The sequence below is a fragment of the Rhamphochromis longiceps genome, linkage group LG15 (assembly GCF_057381845.1).
Source record: "Rhamphochromis longiceps isolate RC_006_pf linkage group LG15, R_longiceps_female_GT1.1, whole genome shotgun sequence".
Lineage (NCBI taxonomy): Eukaryota > Metazoa > Chordata > Actinopteri > Cichliformes > Cichlidae > Rhamphochromis > Rhamphochromis longiceps.
Genome location: NC_140571.1, coordinates 9019387 through 9042022, shown reverse-complemented (window position 1 = coordinate 9042022; position 22636 = coordinate 9019387). Strand labels below are relative to the sequence as shown.

At 40.0% G+C, this 22636-nt stretch overlaps 1 protein-coding gene across 1 annotated transcript; it reads right to left on the bottom strand.

Annotated features, from left to right (window-relative positions):
* Positions 1-19923, bottom strand: pinx1 (PIN2 (TERF1) interacting telomerase inhibitor 1). Its single transcript, XM_085382289.1, has 7 exons — positions 19764-19923; positions 19070-19179; positions 18812-18904; positions 18518-18599; positions 17473-17562; positions 12298-12380; positions 1-1600 (listed from the first exon to the last, which is right to left on the bottom strand). Exons 1-7 carry the CDS (start codon positions 19780-19782, stop codon positions 944-946), a joined length of 1134 nt encoding a protein of 377 aa, XP_085238415.1. The 5' UTR covers positions 19783-19923; the 3' UTR covers positions 1-943.
* Between the last annotated feature and the right edge of the window lie 2713 nt (positions 19924-22636).

Below are 22636 nucleotides of genomic sequence, written 5' to 3'. Positions count from 1 at the left end.
TTAAAAAAAAAAAAAAAACTTCTGTAGAACTCAATAGTCAAGAATTCTTTCATATATCTGCCAAAGCATTATCAAAGTACATCAGCCATGTGACATCAAAGAGAAAACATGTTTCCGTTTCATTTTGTAAAGCTGACAGAAGCTGTCTGAGTCACTTTAATAAAATAAAGGGGCATCAAAAGTGGTGGGAAAAAAATAAACCACTGTGAAAATGGGCAAATAGTAATGCATTTACATATAAGATGGTAATATACAAAATTATATTTTCCAAAAAATGCATTTTTATCATAGGAAATGTGGGCGATTCTACTCATTTTAATTCATTGGGCAAGAGAATTCATAGAATGAAGCACGTGTATCATCTAAATATTATTTTTATTTTAAAAAGGGATTAGACGACAGTCATGTCAACTTCTCTCTATATTAAATACATTTTTAAACATAGCTGTATGTCTATCCCACTTTAATATCTGAGCAGTAAATATGAGGCTAACTTTGCTAAAGATTGGAAACAGGAAAATGGCTAGTCCAGGTGTACCCTTCTGACTTGAACACTGGTGGTAAAACATGTTGGGGGTTTTATGGGACGCTCCAGACCTTTTTCCTAGTTTGTATTTCCTGTTGAGCCATGATAGTGGTGTTTTTATTCTCATCTCACTGTCAGCAAGATGTCCATACTATCTCCTCCTACAGCAGTGTGTTCCAGAGGCCACCAGTGCAAGGTTGAGGCTTTTTATAGGCTGCTTCAAGGTTTTTTCCAGTGACAAACACTCCCTATCAGTTTTTTCTACAGTCACTATCTAAAGAATAATAATAAGAAAAAACCAGCATCAATGGATGCTTTAACAGATTATTATGGTGTGTATATACAAGGCATTTAATTTCATAATACAAGTACCCCCTTAGGAGTCAGGAGAATAGTGCAGTACTGAGTCACCCTGCCCTAATGTAAACCCTGCTCTTGATGCTTCCTTTTCTTTTTCTTTTTGGATTTCTTTTCCACCAGCTCTTCCTTCCCGTCTTCTGTTGCTACACTGTCCACCTCATCTCTGCGCTTCTTCTTCTTTTTCTGCACTGTATTTAAATCTAGCGTTTCATCCTCTGCGGGCTCGTGTCCATTTAGTAGCTCACTTTGCTCACTGTGTTTTTTAAGCTTTTTCTTCTTGGTTTGTAATTCTTCACACTCAGTGCTACAGGTGGAGCTACAGTTTTCATTTACTACTTCTTCACTTTCTGCCATTTTTCTCTTTTTCTTTGAACATTCTTTCTCTTGATCCTCTTTGTCCACTACTGCAGCGGGTGTGCTACACTGCTCTTCTGCAGCCTTTTTCTTCTTCTTCTTTTTCTTCTTTTTGGGCTCTTCTGTATCATCATTGCTGTTGTGGTTGAGACCGACTTCCTCAGATGCATTTGATGTCTCAGGAGTATCTGCATTCTGGGCCCCACGAGCCTTTTTCAGCTGAGCCATACGCTGTGCAAAGTACTCCTGCATAGTGAGAGTACTCGTGACAGTCTTAGTGATGGCTTCTGGGTCCTGGTCAGAAGGATCAGGATTCACGCCATCCTCCGCCTCACCCTGCGAGTCACTGCTGTTGCTCTCCTAAACCACAAAGACACGAGTAAGAAGGCAGAGTCAGGCTTTGATGCATCACTTTGAGAATCTACACAGATAAAGACAACAACCAATGGTAGAGCGAGGGGGGGCTTAAGTGGTCGTCAATCAACATGTAAAAATTACCACGGCAGACTTCAGTGAGTGAAAAGAAAGAGCACACAACAGGATGCTAATTTAACAATAGTTGTTAAAGCCTTAAAATAAGCACTGAACCACATTTATCACCCAGTCATTAATAATCTTCATAAATCCATCAATCCAGCTGTGGGTGTTTGTCACAGTTAGCTTCTTAAACAGTCACCCATCAGTGATGGCTCACAATAAAGAATTTCAGGTACTTCCATTATTTTCTAGTATGTTTCTAAATTCAACAGTCCAAAAATCATCTTCTATTTTGTAATTGTTGCATAATTTCCCTCCTAACATTGATCCTTTGCTCATACTGAGGCTGCGAGCTCGTGGCTGGCTCTGCGTAGCTTTAGCCACTTTCTCTTTGTTCGTTTCTTTAAAATGTCACTGATCCGCTGGCTGAGGGTGATTTAAGTGTCTGTTTAGGTTTATTGTTACAAATGTTTTCCTGGTGGTCTCCAGTGGTCTACTTTGACAAACTTTGTCTTTTCACTCACAATGTAACACTTCCACGCTAACAAAATGTTTGTGTGTTGCACAAGTGTGTACAAAGCTCTTTGTCAGCATCATGCGTGTTGCACACTTATTAATGCACAGAATAACTCATGCTTTGCGTTATTATTATTAACCTTTGTTTTACAAGTAAAGACTTTAAAAATTCTAGACCTTATACCCAATTAAGCCAACAATGCCAGCATATGATAAATATTTTTTTAAATCGCTGTATTGTGGTGTTGGAAAAACTGTCGATAAGAAGACTAAGTGAATGTAGATTTTTGCGTTTACTAAATGTCACAGTGGTATTTCAAAAAGATTCAAACAACTTCAGCCGACTCATTGGCGATGTAGTGCACCTGTATGTGCCTGCCACTAAGATGCATCATTAGTTTAATTCTGAAATTAAGTGAGAGGTGCTCGCATCAGTCATCGTCCCCACGTTGATCGGAAAGGTTAAAAAGTAGGACAGTTAAGACTCATTCTGCCGACCTTTAGGCTCCACATTAAAAGAGGACAACTTTACAACTGTGAGGAACAACTACACTCCAGATTTTAACTCCACAGCATGAACAATTTGTCACCTCACCCCTGTGAGCCATTTGTCTTCATTTTCCTAATGGCCTACTCAATGCATAATGATTTGTTCAGAAGAATACAGAAGCTCCTCTTGAGGATCACACCAAACAATATAGCCTTTCCATATTACCTCGGAGATGGTGAATTATTAGATGGCATTTTTCAAACCCTACAGATTAGAGATAAATTGAAAACACTGTTGTGTCGAGTCACCTCGTGGTTTTGGCCTTTAAGCTTTTACATTATGATTACACTACTCTGACCCTCGGCAGTGATTCAGGCAGATATGCTAACTAATGTTCGGGTAAAACAATGCATGTATGTTCTGGGACTTAAAAAGGCCTTTAATGTAGAGTGAAGTTACTAGATGTGGCTTTGGTCTTGTGTAGGGATGATGTGCTGTATGTTACTGCATGTAAAAGTGTTTTTTTCCCCCCCTTTCTTTAAACCAGTCACCAAGGACTTCAGTGAGCCCCTAAAAGCAATTAGTCTTAGCCAACTAAAAGGCTTTTCATAGTCAATATAGTTTCATCAAGGGAAACGCTATTGTCTTTGTGGTCTGATACACCGATTCATGTGGTAAAAAATGTCTGAAGAGCAAGAAAGGCTGCAACTTATGAACAAGATTTTTATCAGAACGAGAATGTTTTGCTGTGAGGATATCAGAGTGTTACATAACACAATCGCATCTACAAAACAACAAAATCAGATGATATGAAAAAACGTGACTGAGGCTAAATGACAACGCAGGTGTTCAAATGGACAAAGTTTTCCACCCTGACTACAAAGAACTTCTAACAAGGGGAATGAGGCCCTTCAGGTGAGGTGCCATTATACAAAACTTTTCAACTTCCCTGAGAAAATCTATACTCCCCGTTACTGCACAATGGCATCCTCTCTGCTTGGGAGAGTGGAGATGGAGCTTTGAGCTGACATCGCCAAACAACATGTAACTGGGATTTGGGAAGATGGCTGGGGGCCACTTTAGAACTGCCTGTGAAATTACTCTCAGGAGGGAGAGGGAGGGTGAAAGAGCTGGGAAGAATGAGGGGAGAGTGACTGAGCGAAGAACATCTTCATCATCAGGGAAAGGTGGCTTGAGCTTGGTATGTGGTTCATCCTCACTGCCTGGGGATCTCCATTAGACGCTCATCTGACAGGAGCAGAAGTGCTGTGCTGAGCACAGGCTGGACACACATACAGTATGGGGATAAACCTACAGCTCCAGTCAGCATAACTAGCAGCCCTGGAGATTTTTCTTGGCGTGGAGTGTTGAGGGCAACATGTTACTAAGAAACTACTCTGCAGTAATGTTTGGGATCTTGTTTCCCCATATCCAGGTGTGTCTTCTATTCGTTAGTAATTTCTTCTGCTTTACGGCATATGGTACAGACCCAAAACTACAAAAAAGCTGCTTCTTCTTTTTTTTAAAAAATGAAAATAAAAAAATTAGGATTTCACAGTACACTGTAAACCTTGTTGTTGCAATAAGATTAATGGTATACTAGCAGCAAGAATGGTGGCTGCTTCGTGAGTTATTATGGTAAAGCTTCCCATATTTAGTGGCAGAAGTTGACAAAATTCCAGCGACGATGACGGAACTTGAAAAGAAATCCTTGCGAAAAAGAACATAAAAAAAGCACAATATAGACAATTTTTAAAAAAACAAAAACTTAATCTTTTAAAGGCATCTTTTCCTTCATTTACACAGATATAAAAGCTGTATTATAAGGTACCAAGTATCACATAATCACTGTATTGTGGGAGTTTTTGTCACATGAAATGTATTGTCATAGCATTGTGAGCTACTCCATGATTCTCCTTTTTATATCATTTTATCTGTCTCTACATTTTAAAATACTGTCATTAAAAAAACAAAAAAAAACAAAACCTAAAATGTTTATTTTTAAATGAGAATACACTGAATACTTACGGCCAATTATTCCACTGGTATAGAAGGGAGGAAAATAGGACGCATCATGTAACTTAACAATTTGATTTAATTTTACTGGCCACAACACCTGCAATAGTGAAAATTGAGAGCATATAACTTTTTCACTAAGGCTACAAGTTATAAATGTGTATGCATAAAATGATTAAAATCATCCAAAAGAGAATGTCATTTCTTTTTGATATTTTTCCTTTTGACAGTGGTTAGTTTAGATTCACCAATAAACACGAAATAATGTTTTTTACTTAGCATATACATACTAAGCTATCCTTTGCATAAGGATGTACCAAATGTACAAATTTATAATTGCTGGGACTAGAAGAATGACTTAAATAAATAAACAAATAAATAAGCCTGTGCTGTAGAACACACCTATATCAAGCCATGTCTACTCCTTCTCCTCCTCTTCTCCCAGATGCAGAACCCCAGGAAAAGGATGCACTCAATGCACTGTGTGCAGTTCTGAGATAAGGCTCCTTCAGCAGAGGAGCGGCCTGGCTGGCTATCGGGCCCTTCCTGCTCCGCTCTCTCCTCTGGCGGGGGCTGGGCAGGGAACACAGGGAGGGTCCACAGAGGGTCCCAGAGAAAAGGAGAGGGTGGGAAGACATTCAACAGGCCGTCTCCTTCAAGACACTCCAGTTCTATCTCTTCTTGGTAATGTAGTCACTGGAAAGCCGATGGTAAGACATGTGGCAGAGGTGCCAGGATACCGAGGCCAACACATTCAGTGGGAGAGTCAATCAAGCCAGCAGAGAGATGATGGAAAGGGTTCACCAGAGTGCATGCAAAACTTTTCTCCCCAGCAAAATGTAGCAAAAAGAAACAGAACGATGTTCAGTTCATTTATTACTAATTTGCTCTAACGGCTTTGCAGAGCAAGCTGGGTTACTTTATGTCTGCCTACTTCTAAAGAGAAACCAAAAGTTCCAGGACAACAGCTCAAGTAACATCTTAAATTAAGGATTTTTGCCAAGTGCAAGATATGTTAGGTAGTAAGTGATCGATTGGTTGTAATAGTCACCTTGTTGAATGTAGGGAAAATGTTCAGGTGTAAAAATCTGATCAAACTTTAAAATGAGCCAGATTTTACAGGCAGTCAACCAGATCAAAGGATCTCAGTAACTATAGGACTTGAGGGTGCTAGCAGTCAGGAGTAGAGTAAAGGTCATTACACAGAGAGTGTGTTGCAAAAAAAATCAACATGAAATTCAGAATTTTCTGGATCTAAACTTGCCATGTAATGTGTACACACGAACGCGGTGCATTTTTGTGGAAAAAAAGAGAAATACTGCAAATCCATCTACTCAAATTCAAACACAGGTCTAGTAAATATATGTAATAACAGAACCACAGTCTCTTTAAAAAATAAAAATAAAAAAAAGTTTAGAAAATGCATATACCAACATGCACGTTAAACCTGGGGGAAGTTACAAAGTTTACCTGTATTTGATTTCTAAAAGTCATTAAAACCGGGTGAATGTGAATAGTTTTGCAGACACAACACGCCTTCCAACTCATGTTAATTAGGATTTGACAATGCTCCAGTTGCTCATTTATTTTCCTAAAAAATAAATAAATAATAATAAAAAAAAAACTGCCTGTTTGCATTACTTGCTTTTTTTTTTTCTTCAATAAATTTCTAGCCAATATTGGTCGGGTCTGTAATTGCACGAGTGTGCCCTCATTGTTCTGCCACAATAATAAATTTGGTGATACTCAAGGTCTATGGATCAGGCCCTGATTAGCCAGCTGTCTCTCCCTGATGAACACGCAAGTCCAGCAGCCCCATCCTTCATGAGCCTGATGTGGGCGGACACGGGAAAAGGGGAAAAAAATAGATTGATACTTTATTTCCTGGGAAATAGGTAAATGTTTCAGTTGGCCACTTTAAGTACTGATGCTGCCTTCAGTGTCATTCTTTCATGAATCCTTGTTCTGTATAAATGTGGCCTACACAAAGTAAATTTTAAAACAACAAAAAAAGAAAGTAAATAAAATGATGAAGTGTACACACATCAAATGCCACACACGGTATGAAGCTTCCACAAAGCAATACTTTGCTTAACGCATAGCCTCAGTGTGCAGTTGAGGCAAAACGCATTAAAATGGGTTTGAAAAATTACACTTTGTGCCTGGTGCGAGAACGTTTATCATAAGTAACAAATGAAGACAACATTATGCATGCAGCATGACTGCCCTGTGCTTGTTTAACATTGCAAACGCTTGCTGACAATGCCCCCATCACGAACATTGGGGTACTCCCCCCCCCCCCATCCCAATCCCAAGCCGGGGGAGAGAACAGACTGTGATTATTTTTCCCAGCTGTGATTTATTAGATTAAAGAGTCAGTGATTAAACGGTAGTCTGCGGCTGTAAACAGCCGAGAGAGCTGGAAATCTTTGGGCGGTTAGCTTTACCAGGCGGTAATTACCCTGCTCTCATGTATTCTAGCTTGGGCTGTAACTAAGAGACAGACACCCTCTTTTCTTTTCCTTTTTTTTTTGTGTCCCACGCTAATCTGCAAGTGTCAGCGAGCTGGCATGAGAGCAATCCACACAACTGCCAGGGAGGTAAAGTGGCAAATGCGATGTGTGTGTCTTTTAGGGAGTTGGGGGGGGGGGGGATTTGGCGGGCCTTGATATTTTCGGCGGTTGTGTAAAAGGGCCTGTCAACAAAAATGCTCAAGAAAGGCAATGCTTTGCTCGAAGCAATTAGATGTTATCTGAGAATGTATTAGAGCTCTCCAGCTTCACAATGAGCCCTGCAGCCTGCGCGAATGCACCGCCCTGTTTAAAACTGCGGCAAACACACTGCGACAATGCACGTTTACACCGGCATCCCCTTTCAACATTTGAGTTCTGCATATTAATGGAAAAGTGAGCCAAAAAAAAAAAAAAAAAAAAAAAAAAAAAAACTTGACTTTTGGGGTTGTATTTCTATTTACAATGTCATTTTTACAATACAATGGCCTATACATAGTCTCTTTAAATTACATGATATGAAAGATAACTTCTCAGTTTGCTTACATGCCGTAAGTACAGCTGGTACTCTGGCTTTTTCTATGACCAAGCATCCACATTTCCTGGTCATTTTTAACTCACTTTACTCTCCACTGGCCTCAGTACCAAGCTGTAAAGCATAATAGATTTATATTTTAAAATAAAATAAAAAAAGGTCCTGAAAAGAAATCCTGCTTCTGCGCCATCAGCAAAGTTTCGTCCGACCCCCCTGGCACTTCGGCATCGCATCTTCCAAATGCTCAAGAGCCACCCGTGTCACCCCTGCCCCATATTCCTTAACACGGCAGTATCGGGGGAGCCCCTGCTGAAGCGCGATCCTTCATGTGGACAACGCGTGGGCAGGAAACACTTGCAACAGGTGCCGCCCGATGACGCTCGATCCTCGGCCCTTTGTGCCGGAGCACGAGTGGGAGTGGGAGAGGCCGCAGGGGTCGCGCTGACCCAAGAACAGGGCGCACCATGCCTACTGTCTGACTGGAGAGTCAGACGTCAAAACAAGGATCGCACTAAATTATTCGCCACCATTTTTCTTCCCTGACACTTTTAGGGAGTACAGAACTAATGAATGGATTGATGTTGGAACAACTGTCATGTCTGTAGTGGTCATAACGGTTAATATAAAACCGTAATCTTTAGATGTTTCTTTTTTCTTATGACTACCAGCCAAGCTTTTAGTTTTCAAAACTGGTAAATTGAAAACTCAAGCACCAAACTTTTCCATCATGCTGCGCGTCTTAACTTTAGTATATGAAAGATTAAAATACTAAAAAAATAATAATGATAATAAATCTCATTCCCTTTAATTTTAAACTAGTAGTGGTTTTAAAAATGCATCAAATCATAACTATTATTATTATTGTTATTACTACTACTACTACTACTACCGCCACCACCCACTCCCTTAAAAAGAGAAAGGAAGAAGCAAATGTAGGTGGAAAAATAAAACTATGGCTTGTTTCCACCTTTCAACTGAGCTGGCGGCTTTAAAAAATGACTAACTTTTGTTGATGTATGAATCGGCGGGGAGTCTATTTATCAGCAGGCCCTCTGCGGTCGCCCGCTTGGGTCCCTCAAGTCACAAGCCGCGTCGCTCCCCTTTGACTGATTAATTAGCCAATCAGAGGACATTTTTCACTGGGCGGCAGAATGGTTTATTTCAGCTAATGCCGGGGTTTCGAGTTGAGGCCCGTTGGAGCCTCGTTGGCTCTTTCGGCCTGCCTGAGTGGCTGGGCAGAGGGGCAAGGGAGATAAATCAAGCTGGGCTGGCCCTCCATGTGGCTCCCCTAACTAAACCCCCAGAGGAGGGCACAGAGAGCAGGGGTGGTGGAGAAGGAGGGGGGAGGAAGGAGAGCGGGACGCAAGACGGCCAGGGGCACTGCTTGCCTGCCGATAAGAACGGGGAGCAGGGCGCTGCCAAAGTGCCTTCATTTAAAAGTGGCCGGGGCTTTTTTGATATCTCGGCAGAGAGCGCCTGTCATTTGTCATGCGGTGAGTAATTGTACCGAGGGGCACAAGGAGGAGGCAGGAGATGGAGGCGGGTTGCTAGCGTGGGATGGGTGATGGATAACCGAGAGGTAAGTAGATAGACAGGTGCTACGCCGCAACCCTCACAGTAAGGCAGAGTAAATAAGGTTGTTTTGTTTTTTTTAAGCACATATTTTCATGTGGCTACATAAAAACTGGTTATGGATGACATGGGAGATTCTCTAAGAACACGATCTTAGGAAATACTCTTGCACGAGTAAAATTAGGTTACAATCATGCTCAACTACATGTTTGTACATGCAATTAAAAGAAAAAAAAAAAATCAAACAGTGCTTCTAATCCCTGCTCTATCATACACTGTAAGAAAGGAGGGAGGAATGTGCATTTCACTATGATATCCCATATGTCAGCATACTTAATCACAGATAATCACTTGTCAGTTAATTAAAGTTGACACAAAAATGCTTGTTTAATCATGGTCTGATCAAATATCTGCTGAACTATGCCAGGAAACAGGGTCAGTATGAGTTTCCTTTAAGCTTTCATGTGCATTTCTCTTTTTTTTTTTAAATATCAAAAATAACAGTAAAAAAATTGCAAAAGAAAAAAAAAAAATGATGCAGATTTTTCATTATGTACAGCTTTAAAATAAATACATTCTTAACCTGGAAGATAAATTTTTACCTTAAACAGAGCTCTACCCTCTGAACAAGATATTTACATTTAATATTAACACTAAAGGAATAGAGCTACTGCTCCCTGTAAATAACCAATTAAAATATTCTCATATACCGTTTCCAATACATTCTCATCTTTGATGAATAGAGGCATCTGGGACAGCTGAATGTGTACACACTGTGTGTGTGTGTCTGCGTGTTTGTGCGTGTGCGCATGCGCTTGTCTGCACTTCAGGGAGGGTTGTGAGCCGCGATAAGAGGTGAGCAGGAAGCACATCACTGCAAAGGAAGGAAAACACCAGCAGTGAGGAACTGGTGGAAAGGAGGCCGGAGAGACAGCAGTGGGTGTGATTGTGCTGGAAGATTCATGAGGGGGAAGGAGGGCAGGTCTGGAGAAGCCGATCCAGATTTGGTCAAAGTCTCTTGGCCTCACCTTGTCACGATGCAGATATGTGATATAATGCGACCGGTGGCAGTGGCTTCTGCAAGCCACTACAAATCAACTACACCATCAAGCCAAAGCTCGTCGCTACTAAGGGTTACAACTCCATGGGGCATTGAGATTACTGCAAGCATATATTATACTTTTGCAGCAACAGCAGTTAAATGTAAGCACAGATCAGTGTGAGCTGAGGGTCACTGGCAGCGTCGCCTTCACTCTCGCAGGAGATTCGGCAAAATGCCTAGAGCTCAATTGGTCCATCACCCTCTTTGCCTCTTTTCCAGCAACCTCAGATGTTGCTGGGTTTCAACACAAGGCCTCATGGGAAAGCATTGTAATTGTGTTGAGTGTTTTCGATATGGTCAATGGTGTCCCTCCTGGCTGTAAAATAACAACCCATAACCAAATGTTTAGAGAGGGAAAAAAATATGGTGTGTATTGCTTGCATTTCCAGTGTTAATCAGCTGGGGAGCAGCTGCCATTGTGATGCTATGGCTCAGCACCTGCTGGGGGAATAGGGCAGGGTGGATTTTGTACAATTTATGGATATTTAAGATGCCAATTTCTTCAAGCCAAATGCTCGAGATAAACACAAGAAGCCAGCAAGAGGCTTTTTCTGGGCCTTGGAGTCCAAAAGCTAGATATGTTATTGTTCTTCTGGCCCTCTACTGGGCCAGTAAAAGTTCTAAGAACAACAAAAAAAAGTTTTTATTGCACATTTTTAAATGTGTTATTTTTTTCATAATAAAATAATAAAAAGTACAAGTTATGTGGGTGCTTAATAATTTCCAGTTCTTCTGTGCATGTAAATCTGTTCTATTAATCAGCTTAGATCATTTTTAATAACATCTTTTATGTGCATGTATTTTTAACTATATAATTCACTCATCTGTCTTTCATTTCAATAAATGACATCTTTGATGTGAGTTTGAATAAGTACGGCTTCATATAACTCCACAGATAAACACTTGAGCTGATTTTCTGATTAAAACAGCTTGACAACTTATTTAAAAATCAATAGAAAGATGATGCAGGCAAATTTCATAAATAACATTTTGCTTTTGATATGTAAGCTAAAGGTTCTTACTGGATTCGAAATACAACTCTGACCCGCAGGAGCCTGTAAGCCATGTTCCAAAAGCATGAGACCTACCATAACGCCAAATGGCAAAGTGACGTTTGAAGTGATGGGCCCACCAATGCCAAGAGCAAAAAAGAAACTTTTTTTTGCAAGCGTCATCATTTCAGATTTCTGCACACCTCACTGCAATTTTGATGTTCCTTTAATAATGCCCGCTGGCACTCTTAACTAGCTGATGTGACGCTTCGAGACAGAAGTACAGCAAAGCAGGAGTGCGAGGGAGAGGAGTAGGGGGTAAGAGTGCAAATCCCTTAACTGGATTTAGGCGCTCTTGCTGCCATCGGTGGCCTGTTAGAGGTGTTAAAGCTGCATGCTGTGACACGGCTAATCTAGGGCCACGGGCTGCTCAAGGAGCCGTACCCCGCAGAAGCAGAAGGACCAGATGATACCAGAGTTACCGATGGAAGGAAGCATCAGCAACCAATAATCATTTGGAATTACCAAGGAGACACAGATAAGTGCAAGCCAGCTGGGCCAGTGGTGCGGCATCTCCTGCTGGACTGCACGCTTGACTTTGACGGGGTTAAGGAAGATCAGAGTCCTGTGCCCTTGCACTAATATTTTAGGAACGCACCCACTGGATTAGAATTACTATCTACAAAGCTTTTGTGCGAAGCCACAGGACAGTTTGTTTTTAACTTGTTAAACTAAGTGGATTTGATTAATAAAAATAAAAACTAATGTTTTTATAAATTATAATATTGAAGTCTCAAAACAACTTTTTTTCTAATTCTGAATGATGTAAATAGGTGTAATCTCTTACCTGATCTTGGACTTTTGCTGATTTAGCCCTCTTCCCAAAGATACAGTTAAGATCTGTTTCACTACGACTGGATAGATCCTTTCCTGAAAGAGTAATAAGCAGAAAAGAATATGTACAAATCATTAACACCAGGCTGGAAAACTTTTGTGCTGCGACTCGGAATAAAAAGACCACCTTATGAATTAAAAGGTGATAAAAATTGATTCACAGTCCCATTTTCAACAACATGCACGCTTTTTTTTTCTTAAAGAACATTGTTTATTGTTTCTCTTTTTTCCAGGCAAACCTTTAAATATTGCAGCTGAGTACCTTATGTGTGTTTGTGTGTTGGGGGTGAGCAGAAGGTGGTCACTGAGTAAATAAAAGAAACAGGGTAGGGGTGGTGGGGGGCTGTATTCTTTTTGCAGGGATAAAACGGTAAAGAAAAATAAACTGGACGAAAAGGTCTGCTACGCCACGCCTCCGGATTCCCCTTTTCAAGCGGGTCCTCAAAGACTCCTGAAGCACACAGTGGCTTGTCTCAAGCCTGGGTCCTGTTCATGCAGCTGCATCCTCTTCCTTCAGCGGGGCTCTGATAACATTTGGTTATTTATTGCTTTTAAACCTCTATCTCCCCTGCCCTTGGCTTTGAAAGTCCCTGCACATACAAGGTCTAAGCAGCAAAACCAAGAAAGTCCGATGAAAAGTAAAATAAATGGAAAGGACGGTGGGGGTGGGTGGGGTGGGGGGGTGTTTGCTGTGGTGGTTGTCATCTAGTGAACTCCGGTCAGACAAAAATTATATCCAATTTGACCTTTCTACTGTTTGGATGAGGAAGTGCCTGTCAAAATTGTCAGGCTTTCAGGTGAAAGTGCAAATAACAACGTTCTGATTAAAAAAAGAAAAATCCTAGTTTTTCCCACTATGCGTTTAAAGTTGGATGAATACACTTAAATGGGATGAAGCGTGGGTACTGCCCACATGCAGTGGAAAAGGTTTGCGGTTTCCAAGGTCACAGATGAAACGACAATTATCAGTAGAGACTTACAGAAGCTCCAGTGAACAGAAAACACTGTCAGTGAAATTAGAACGGGAGGTCCTCAGCATATATACATGCAATTCACACGGTCTGTTAGGCTCCATCAATTCACTTTGGCCGTGATGCAAAAACATGTTTAATTAAAAGCCCAAAAGCTGGAACGAAGCCAACACAGAGTAGCCGATGGAGAGCTGTAGTTAAATTCCGCATCAACCACCCTTGCTGCCCTGACAGGTGATAGATGGAGGTAGCAATTAAAACTGGGTTACTGGTTTATGCTGTGGGCCCTGGACCTAAGCAGTGGAGATTTTGGTGCCTTTCCCCACAAACAAAGGCCATCAATCCTCAGCGCTGGCAGAGAGAGAGCCAGCATGAACAGGATATCAATATTAAAAAAAAAAAAAAAAAAAAAAAGGAAAAAAAGAAAGGGAGAGTCGGGAGGAGACCTGCACTAAAAGGGAGAGGTACTGATGATGCTGTGGCCACAATGTTTTTACAGCAGTACTGCAGGAATGCACTGAGCTCAGTGTCTGGTTATAGACCAAGCCAAGCCAATTCTCAAGAATGGGGCAATTCGGCAGAAGTGAGAGGGGAAGACCCGGGAAGAATTTTAACTTAAACTTGCTTTTGAATCAAAATGTGAGTACAAAAAAAGTTAAGCAGTACAAACTGAGAGCCAAAAAGAAAACATAGATGATTGAAATAATGATCATAATGGAAAAATGTTTAATTATGGCTAACAAGCATTAGATAAGAGTACGGATAAACTATTAGATCCGTTTGTTGGAAAGAGGAGATAAGCTGTTATAATAGTTATAAGTAACTGAATCTTTATCTAGGAGTTTTTTCAAAGGCATAATCAATTAGTGACTAAATGGAATCAATAGCTGTTAAATGGAGTGCACCAGTGTTTTGAAATGGTGGGCCAAAAGTTGCAGATAAATGGTTTAAACCAATGATGTCAAACTTATTTTACACTGAGGGCCAGAAAATAACAGAAAAGATCCATTTTTTTTGGCTATTTAATTGTTTATCTGTTACTTAATTACTTTGGTGTCGTTTGAATGCCCATGAGGGAGGTCTTTGTAGGTAAGACAAACTTATGAAAATACAGATAAAAGTCCAAAATTTATGCCCTCTTTCATATTTTCCAAAGCTGTCCAATGGTCTGGAATCTAGGCTTTGCCAGGCCAATTCTGGCTCCTGGGCTTTATGTTTGACACCCCTGACTTAAACAATTCACAAGCATAACTGCTCTAAACAGAGCTAAAAGTAGTCCAATCTTAGAATAAAATTAATTCAACTGAAGCTGCGCGGTGGTGAAGTGTTTTAGATGCAAAAAACTACTGGACTAAATAAACAATGTACTTTAAAATGGCTCAAATGAGGTTGGAATATTCAACCAGAGAAACTATCACGAAAAGGCTGACAGTCAATGACAGAGCTATTACCTGATCTTTTCAACCTCTCATGTAACAAGCTTAACAACTCTAAATCCAAGCCTCAACTTGGCAACAGCTTCACAGAGAGGAGAGCGGTCGGTGGAAACTTGCAAACAGCCGTGACAGGTTATATGTTGCCAGGTAACTCTTTGGTTTTAATCTGCGCCATAAACTGAAAACAAAATGATGATCTGTCAAGAGGAAGTGCCCAATACATAAAATACTGTCACCTGCCACTTAGAGAGAACAATAAATATGTTCTCAATTTAAAAAGGTCAAAAATGACAGTTCTCTAGTTCAAAGTGCACTGACCATAAACGCCTATCAGACCACTGAGAACTGGGAGTCTCAAGTTTCCAATTAAATTATAAGTTGCGTACAGTCAAACATGAAATACCAGCCTCCTTTATTGTTGCGTGACAACGGTTGCCACCTCTTTGTATAGCAACATGTTAAAACGGTGTTATATTCCCAAAGACAGTTGAAGGTCTACGGTCAACAGAGCTGCACTCTCCTTCAAGAGTCCAGCTACAATAATTGCACCTGCAATCCCCCTAAACGGTTTCCTTCTCAACATGCCAAATGCAATGAACTGCAAATTTTCTCTTTAGTTTCCTCTGAAATTTTATAAACATCTGGTGGGAATAAGAGTAGCATTTCAGCAGGTTCACTAGAAACATGTAGAAGACACATTTAACAAGAAACTGGTGTGAAACAGTTCAGACTAATGAGACAAAATTAAACTTAAATTTTCAACAACAGAGACCACTATAGAGACGGCCGGGGCATGCATTTATGCCAATGGAACTTGCACACAAGACACACTACGATAAATCAGAGATTTAAAAAAATGTCCAGAGCAGTCAAACAAGCCCAGGGTTCAACAAAGGCTCCGGTCCACTGGACAGTTTAAAAAAAATAAAAAATAAAAAATGTGGAGGACCTCACCCATGGCTATTCAAACTACACCAAACTAACCGAGTTGTGGATTTCTGTATTTTACACATTTAATTCTTACAATTTAAGCACAAAGACTCGTGCTGACAGCATTTTTCGTCTTTTTCCTTCAATGATGGTTTCTCCTTTATTACACATGTAGTTAAATTTCTCTACACTTACAGAGAGGGGACCTTCACTGTATGTGGCCCATGATGTAAAATGAGTTTGACATCTCAGTGCGATTCCAATTATGTGTTAACAGTCATCCTCTCCCATACAGATGTTGATGTAAACCTACTCAAATTAAATCTAAGCTTCAGCACAGTATTTTATAAAATAACTGTCCAGAACCAGATTGGACTAAATTTTATCTTGTACACTCATGAGGCCTAATAACATATAAGAAACTTAGTTGGCCATATTTCACATTTCAAAAGCAGATGTGGTTAAAAAGGCAGTGCGCTGTATATAACAATGTAAAGCGATCAGGAAGCAGGCGGAAACAGAATGAGCCAAAGGTGCTTATGGGTGAGTCACAAAGGTTTCAATCTAAACTAAACTTCACACAAGGCTGTACGAGCACTCAGCATCTAACTCTGATCTGTAGTGAACCAAGAAAAACTGAGCATCAGCATCATCATCATCATCCCGCCAAGTCCACACTTTATGCTTTGCGTGTCTCTTGTATAGGTGAATCTCATCTGTCAGGAAACACTCACGCAAAAAAAAAAAAAAAAAAAAAAAAAAAAAAAAAAGGGGTCCGTTTTTGGCTCCTGCTAAATTAAGACTACAAAAACAGGGCAAGAGGGTCTGGGGGAGAGACCGAGGCAGTGTTTTATCAGGATGGGTCATCTAATAGGTCACGGGAGGTTGTTGTTTTTGGGGGGCCAGTAAATGGAGATGCCAGATGCCCCAAACAGGAAGCAGGAAGCTGCTATTGAATGACGTAAAGTGTAGAAGGCTCTTCCAGGTGAGGCAAAAGTTGAGGTATTTTGTTTTTGCAGAGCATGCTGACTTGATGAGGTAGATTTTAAGCTAGTGACAAATAATTATTGTTATTGTATTATTATTTAGACATGTTTACAATCAATGAGTGCACTAACATACAAAACAAAAATAGTATCTGTATCAGCTACATAATCCAAGTACAAAATAACACACAGTTTCATCATTTCACCAAAGAAGGTAGGTGTGTGATCGTGAAACTATGCTGCAAGCCCAAATGCAGCGACTCAGCAGTAAAATATGGGCTAGCAGTTACCCATTTTGGTCCAGAACACAAAAGTCCTCCTTACGCCTATCAGTGTTCTGGCCTTGACCAGCAAATCTTAACTTCCTGACGTGTAAAAGAGCAATGAAAGGAGAGGGGAGAGTTATAAATAACCTCCCCTAGTGCTCACACCAGGCCAGCTGACCCAGGACAGGCTGACGGAGCTCTGATCAGAGCCTGTGGTCTGAGACGAGCACAAAGCTTAACGAGGGTCAAAGAGGTTGTCTGTCCGTCTCCCTGAGTAGATGGTATGCAGGTGTATATTGGCATCAAAATAAGAAAGCAGGGGGGATTATTTTTGCTTGCAGTTAGAATGAACTAATTATCCTCAATGCGTTTCTAACTTTCTGCTGTGTTAAGAATATAATCAGACCTCCTGGCTGACATTTTAATTGTTTTTGACAGGTAATTGCTGCAGAGAGCAAGAAAACTGTGTTTAGCATCGTATATCTTAGCACATTTATTCCTGTTCATCTCGCTCCATTGCCGCCTCATGATAAACCCACCTTTAGTGAATTTCATGTAGTGGACCCTCTTTTTGGATGTCTTGGATTTTTCTTCCAAACTGAAGCCTTTCTGCTCATTTGGTGGAGTTTCTACAGAAGAAGAAAATTGAAGATAAAAGTTGAAATATGACCCAGATTGAGTTAGAAAATTAGAAGAATGTTATTTAGTATCATCATCCGGTAGTGTAAACATGTTTTTGTCAGCACTGAGGATAATGGTTACTGTGAATATAGCCTTGCCTTTAAGTAACTAAATGTTGCACTGTAGCACCCTCTACTGTCCAACGGGCTGATTGATCAAAACAGACTTTTTTTGTTTTTTTGCAGTTTTGTGTTGCTTGATAACAGATAAAAGTTTTCACTTGTTTTGGAAATGTTACTATTGAATATGAGTTTGTTTTGCATTTCTTTTAACACCAGCATGCACCAACACTACATGCTTTACAATATAACATTCAGTACTGTGCAGAACTCTTGAACCATTCCTAATTTCTTTACATTTTGCTTCCAAGGAGCCACACCGTCTTATAATCAAGTGCTCTTGACCAATAGTTCTAAAGGATTTCTGGAGAATTTTAAAGAAATGACAAGAAAACGGCTCAAGCGAGTTGAACAATAAAGGTGGTCATACTAAATATTGACTTTAAAAGTCAGAATTCTATAAACTCTGTTGTTGAATTTTATACTGTATTTCCATGCATGTTTGAACATTTCAATAAATGAATGCATCTATTTCCCATTTTCCTAGTAAAATATATGACTCAAGACTTTTGCATAGTACTCTACATAGTTGATCAATGGCAGAATGAACTATAAAACTAACCAAATATAATTATGAACATGTAGGAAGTCACTATATCCTGGCCATCCAGGATATCATCGTATACTTGACATGCTGCTATGTTGTGCTATGACACAAGACAAGCAGCCTTCATTAGTTTTCATTAGTTTGTCTTATTAAGATATGATCGCCTTTATTAGTCCCACAGCTCAGAAATTTAGTTGTATAAAGTTGATAAAGGTTTATCGGGCTTCGTGTACATACCACTGCTGCTGTTTTGACCATGGCAGCTGTTCAGTTGAGCAAGCAGCTCATTAAAATCATCTTGGTGAGCAATCCACTTATCCTGTGGAAAAATCATACACGGCAACACAATGTGACTAAAAAACGACAGGTTAAAATGACAACTTAAATAATTAATGAGGATTTGTAAAAGTCGAAAAATCTCAAATTACACCATGCAAAACAAAATGACGTAGTTAGGGTCAACACAGATGTGACTTTTTAAAAGCCTTCATTTGATTCAAACGTGAAACTGGGCTTTAAACGTTTGCTTACCTCACAGCTGGCATTTGCTCCAAGCCCATAGCTGTCATTTTTAACTTTCACTTTGATATGGTCAGTTGAGCCTTGCTCACTCCTCCCCAGACCCTTAATTCAGATTTGAAAAAGAAAGGGGGAAAAAAAAAAAAAAAAAAAAAAAAAAAAGGGAGGGGGGGGGGGAGACATGAGACATGCTCACCAGTTCTTCCAATGTACAGTCTCTGAGGAAAAAAACCCCCAAAAAAAACAATATTAACCGCTTTCATTACTTACCTTTCCCTTGGACCACCCCATTCGCTCAAGCATCTTCTGGCCAAATTTGGAGTCATCATTACTCCAGGCGCTGTTCCTGGGGTCGACAGACCACTTAAGCTTCCTACGAGCTGAACATACAACAGCAGCAACAGTGTTACATAACAGGAAACCAGAACAAGTCAGTCACATCGTCTCCTACTTTAAATGGTCTATACGCCTGACTGACACTGGGTTTATGGAGCCAACGCACATATGATTAACACCGATAAAAACAAAGACGGGATGCATTATGCGTGTGTTCATGACAGGAGCTAACCTGACAGTTATGAGAGATCACAATTGAAGTTTTACACTCCAACCATGCTTCCAGCGAGCTTTCTGCCACAACTTACGATTAAAGAGTTAACAGAGTGCATGTTTTAATAAACTTCTGCATCCCCAGAGCAAAACCTAACTACAAATGAGTGAGTTACTGTCGTTAGGAAGCAGTCAAAAGAAAAAACACGTGTCCACAGACAGCTGTTAAAAATGCTAATGCTAACTACCGGAATACTTTAATACACAATTCTACAAACTAATGAGCGTTTTCAGGAGGAAACTATGTGACATATTTTGTAGACCGGGGGTGCGAAAATAACCACCTAAACGTAGCGTCATGCGACGTCAGAAAAAATAAATATATATTTTAAAAAAGTGAAACAAGTATACATACGCTCAGCGAGCATGGACATCCTGAGGTCCTTTAACAGCTTGACGAAGGTCCAATAGGGTTCTCAAAATATGCCTGCGCAAAATACACGACTACGGCGGTATCGGAGGTGAATATCGCCTCACGGAAGCAAATGTTGTGTGCCTCATTCATTATGAATGACACTATACTATATGAATTTTTATATTATTTTATCGTGTCATATTATCTTTACTTTATTTGTTAACGTTACAGGTGAATATTTTTCGCAGACAGAGGGCGCTACAGCCAAACAGTCAGTCATTGGTCAGGACAGTTTGCTGCACGTGGCAGCTCACGCGTGTTTAAACAGCCAATCAGAGTTATTCTGGGTTTCTGAATTTAACACTGCTATAATGCTAAATATACAAATACATGTAGAGCCCACCTATAGACAATAATTGTTAGACACAAAACTAAAATGGGTTGGTGGTGTAAGTGACATCATAGCAGAAATTAATTAATACAAACAGTTTATATTCCAGCACACATCACAAGACCACTTGGCCAATGTATGTGCAGTGATCCAATTCAGCTGATATCAGCTCCCAGATCTTTCAGTCAAGTTCCACCCAAACTATTCTGTGCCCAGGTCAAACAAAGCACTGCCTAATTTCCTTCCCATACATGCAGCGGAGAAAACAATATCACAGGTGCATTTGACAAAATGACCTTTGACTATGCAGCAACACATTTAAAGAGGTTTTTATATAAAGAGGATTTGTGAACCAGAAGAACTATAAAAATATCAAATGATTAAGGAAATCTCAGTGCAGACCTGCTGTGGAAAGATTGTTGTCTGTTTTTCTTTTTGTTTTGTTAAAGTTGCTTAACTCATGGGAGCAAGGAAGCAAACCTGAATCATCTCTCCTCTCTCACTTAATGCCCGATATCACTTTTCACCTTTAGAAATCCTGTTGAAAGGTCTCTCACTAAAAGAAGAAGCACTTGAACTCTGAAAAAGAAGCCTGCTAGCTGCCTTTGAATTCGGCAGCTTTACCCACAGCAGAATAAACAGTAAATGCACATGGGCCAACTGAAGTTCACACAAAATACTGTAGTCATGCTTATGTAACTTAGCACAAACCTAAATAAAGACACAGCAATAGTATCAACAGATGCAGTGGTGGACTCTTTAATAGTGACTTTCACTTTGATCATTGGCATGCTAAAAAATTAAGCTTAGAGCATGGTAGATCAAAATCTGACATTTCAACACTCACAGCTGCATCAGTTTTGATGAAATCTCCAACAACACTGATTGAATTGCAGCCCCAACCCATGACAGAGTCTCCACCATGTTTTTCATATGGCTGTAGACACTCAGTATTGGACCTCTTTCATGACCTCCTCCTACAGCCGTTTCTCCCTGTTTACCATCATTAAGAACGACTTCTAGACAGCCACCCTTCCACTGAAACAATTTCTGATGATGCTTCAGTGAACATTAGATGGATCAAGGTTCAGATGGCTCCTATGGGTCCTGTGTTAGGTCTTTGCTGGGGTTTTGTGCATTTTTTGACATGCTGCTGGTAACAAAATGCCTAAAGATATGACTTAAAATTGCTCAATACCCATTAAAACAAGTCACAAAAATCTGGCTCCTTGGAAACAAAATGTAAAGGAATGAGGGTTGACTCAAGACTTTGTACAGTGCTGTAGATTTGTGACGTTTACTCTAAATAATCTCGATATTCAGATTAGTATGAGCAAATTTTAAGGTACTGGGATTTTTGATTTAGCATCTCTCAGCATTTTAAGCTTTACTGAATGAAGGGATATTATCATGTATTTCACCTGCTGATAGCAACCTTAAAAAATCCAAGCGCACATGGCTCAATATGTTTGTTAGAGATCACTGATCTGCTTTAAAATATATGCAAATTAATTCCTTTAAAACATAACAGCTCTAATATTGTTTAACAAGCAGGAAAGAGTTGTTTTCTCAGGATTGATGTTGTCACACTCGCTTTATCTGTAACTAAGAGAACAGTCTGTACAAAAGTTTTTGGCATGGCAAGCTGCCCTCCTCAAGCCCGAGCACAACAGCTTTCTCCTGTGGTGTGCGAGTCTTGAATTTGCTGGAGGTCAACAAACCAATGATTAAATAAAAGGTGTAGAAAGTTTTAATTGTGCAAAAGAACAGGCAGAGCCTAATGAGGCTTTCAAGCACAGAAAACAAACTTCAGAGATCATTTTACACAAACACAGACACCTAATATTGTTGCAGCAGTACATTGCAGGGTCCTAGCTTTGCAGGCAAAAGTGTTAGGATGGAGTAAGTGTTTGTAGAAGCTTTCTGGGAATATTTATCAGACTTCTTAGAAGAAAACCTGAAGAGTAAAACTCTTATTCTTGATATGTTATCCTGGGTCACCTTCACATTTGTTTATGTAGAAAGAGCAAGAGCAGGAGTTGTTACTACTAAGCCATTTACTTTTCAATTGAATTCTTGAACAGTGATTCCAAATGAAGATTTCACATAGGATGTTGATTATTGTCTGATATGCAGCTGTTTTGTTCATTCATTGTGTTTTAAGTCACTAAGATGATCACTCAAACTGAACAGTTTTGGTTTCCATGTTTTCTGTGCCAAAGACTGAAGCTTGTCTGACAGCCCAGAATAAATATGTCACTAACTGCTACATAGACTCTGTAAATAGGCTGGCATAAAGGTGAAACCCAGCCTACACTGTACACCGACATGTTTGTATGCCACGGAGTCTAGTCCTGAAAGCACAGATTTACTCAGATTAGAAGGAGCGACTCTCATTTTATCTGCTGGTCCAGTGTCAGGTATCACTTGGGGTTTCTAACGGTCAAAACTCTATCAAGGGAACATATAATCTGACCTGAAC

What these genes read in the sequence shown, in the direction of transcription:
- pinx1 (XM_085382289.1), bottom strand. An exon ending in TGGTCAAAACAGCAGCAGTG is followed by an intron (nt 17,563 to 18,517) that starts GTATGTACACGA and finishes CTTCTTCTGTAG; the next exon opens with AAACTCCACCAAATGAGCAG. An exon ending in CTACATGAAATTCACTAAAG is followed by an intron (nt 12,381 to 17,472) that starts GTGGGTTTATCA and finishes TTACTCTTTCAG; the next exon opens with GAAAGGATCTATCCAGTCGT.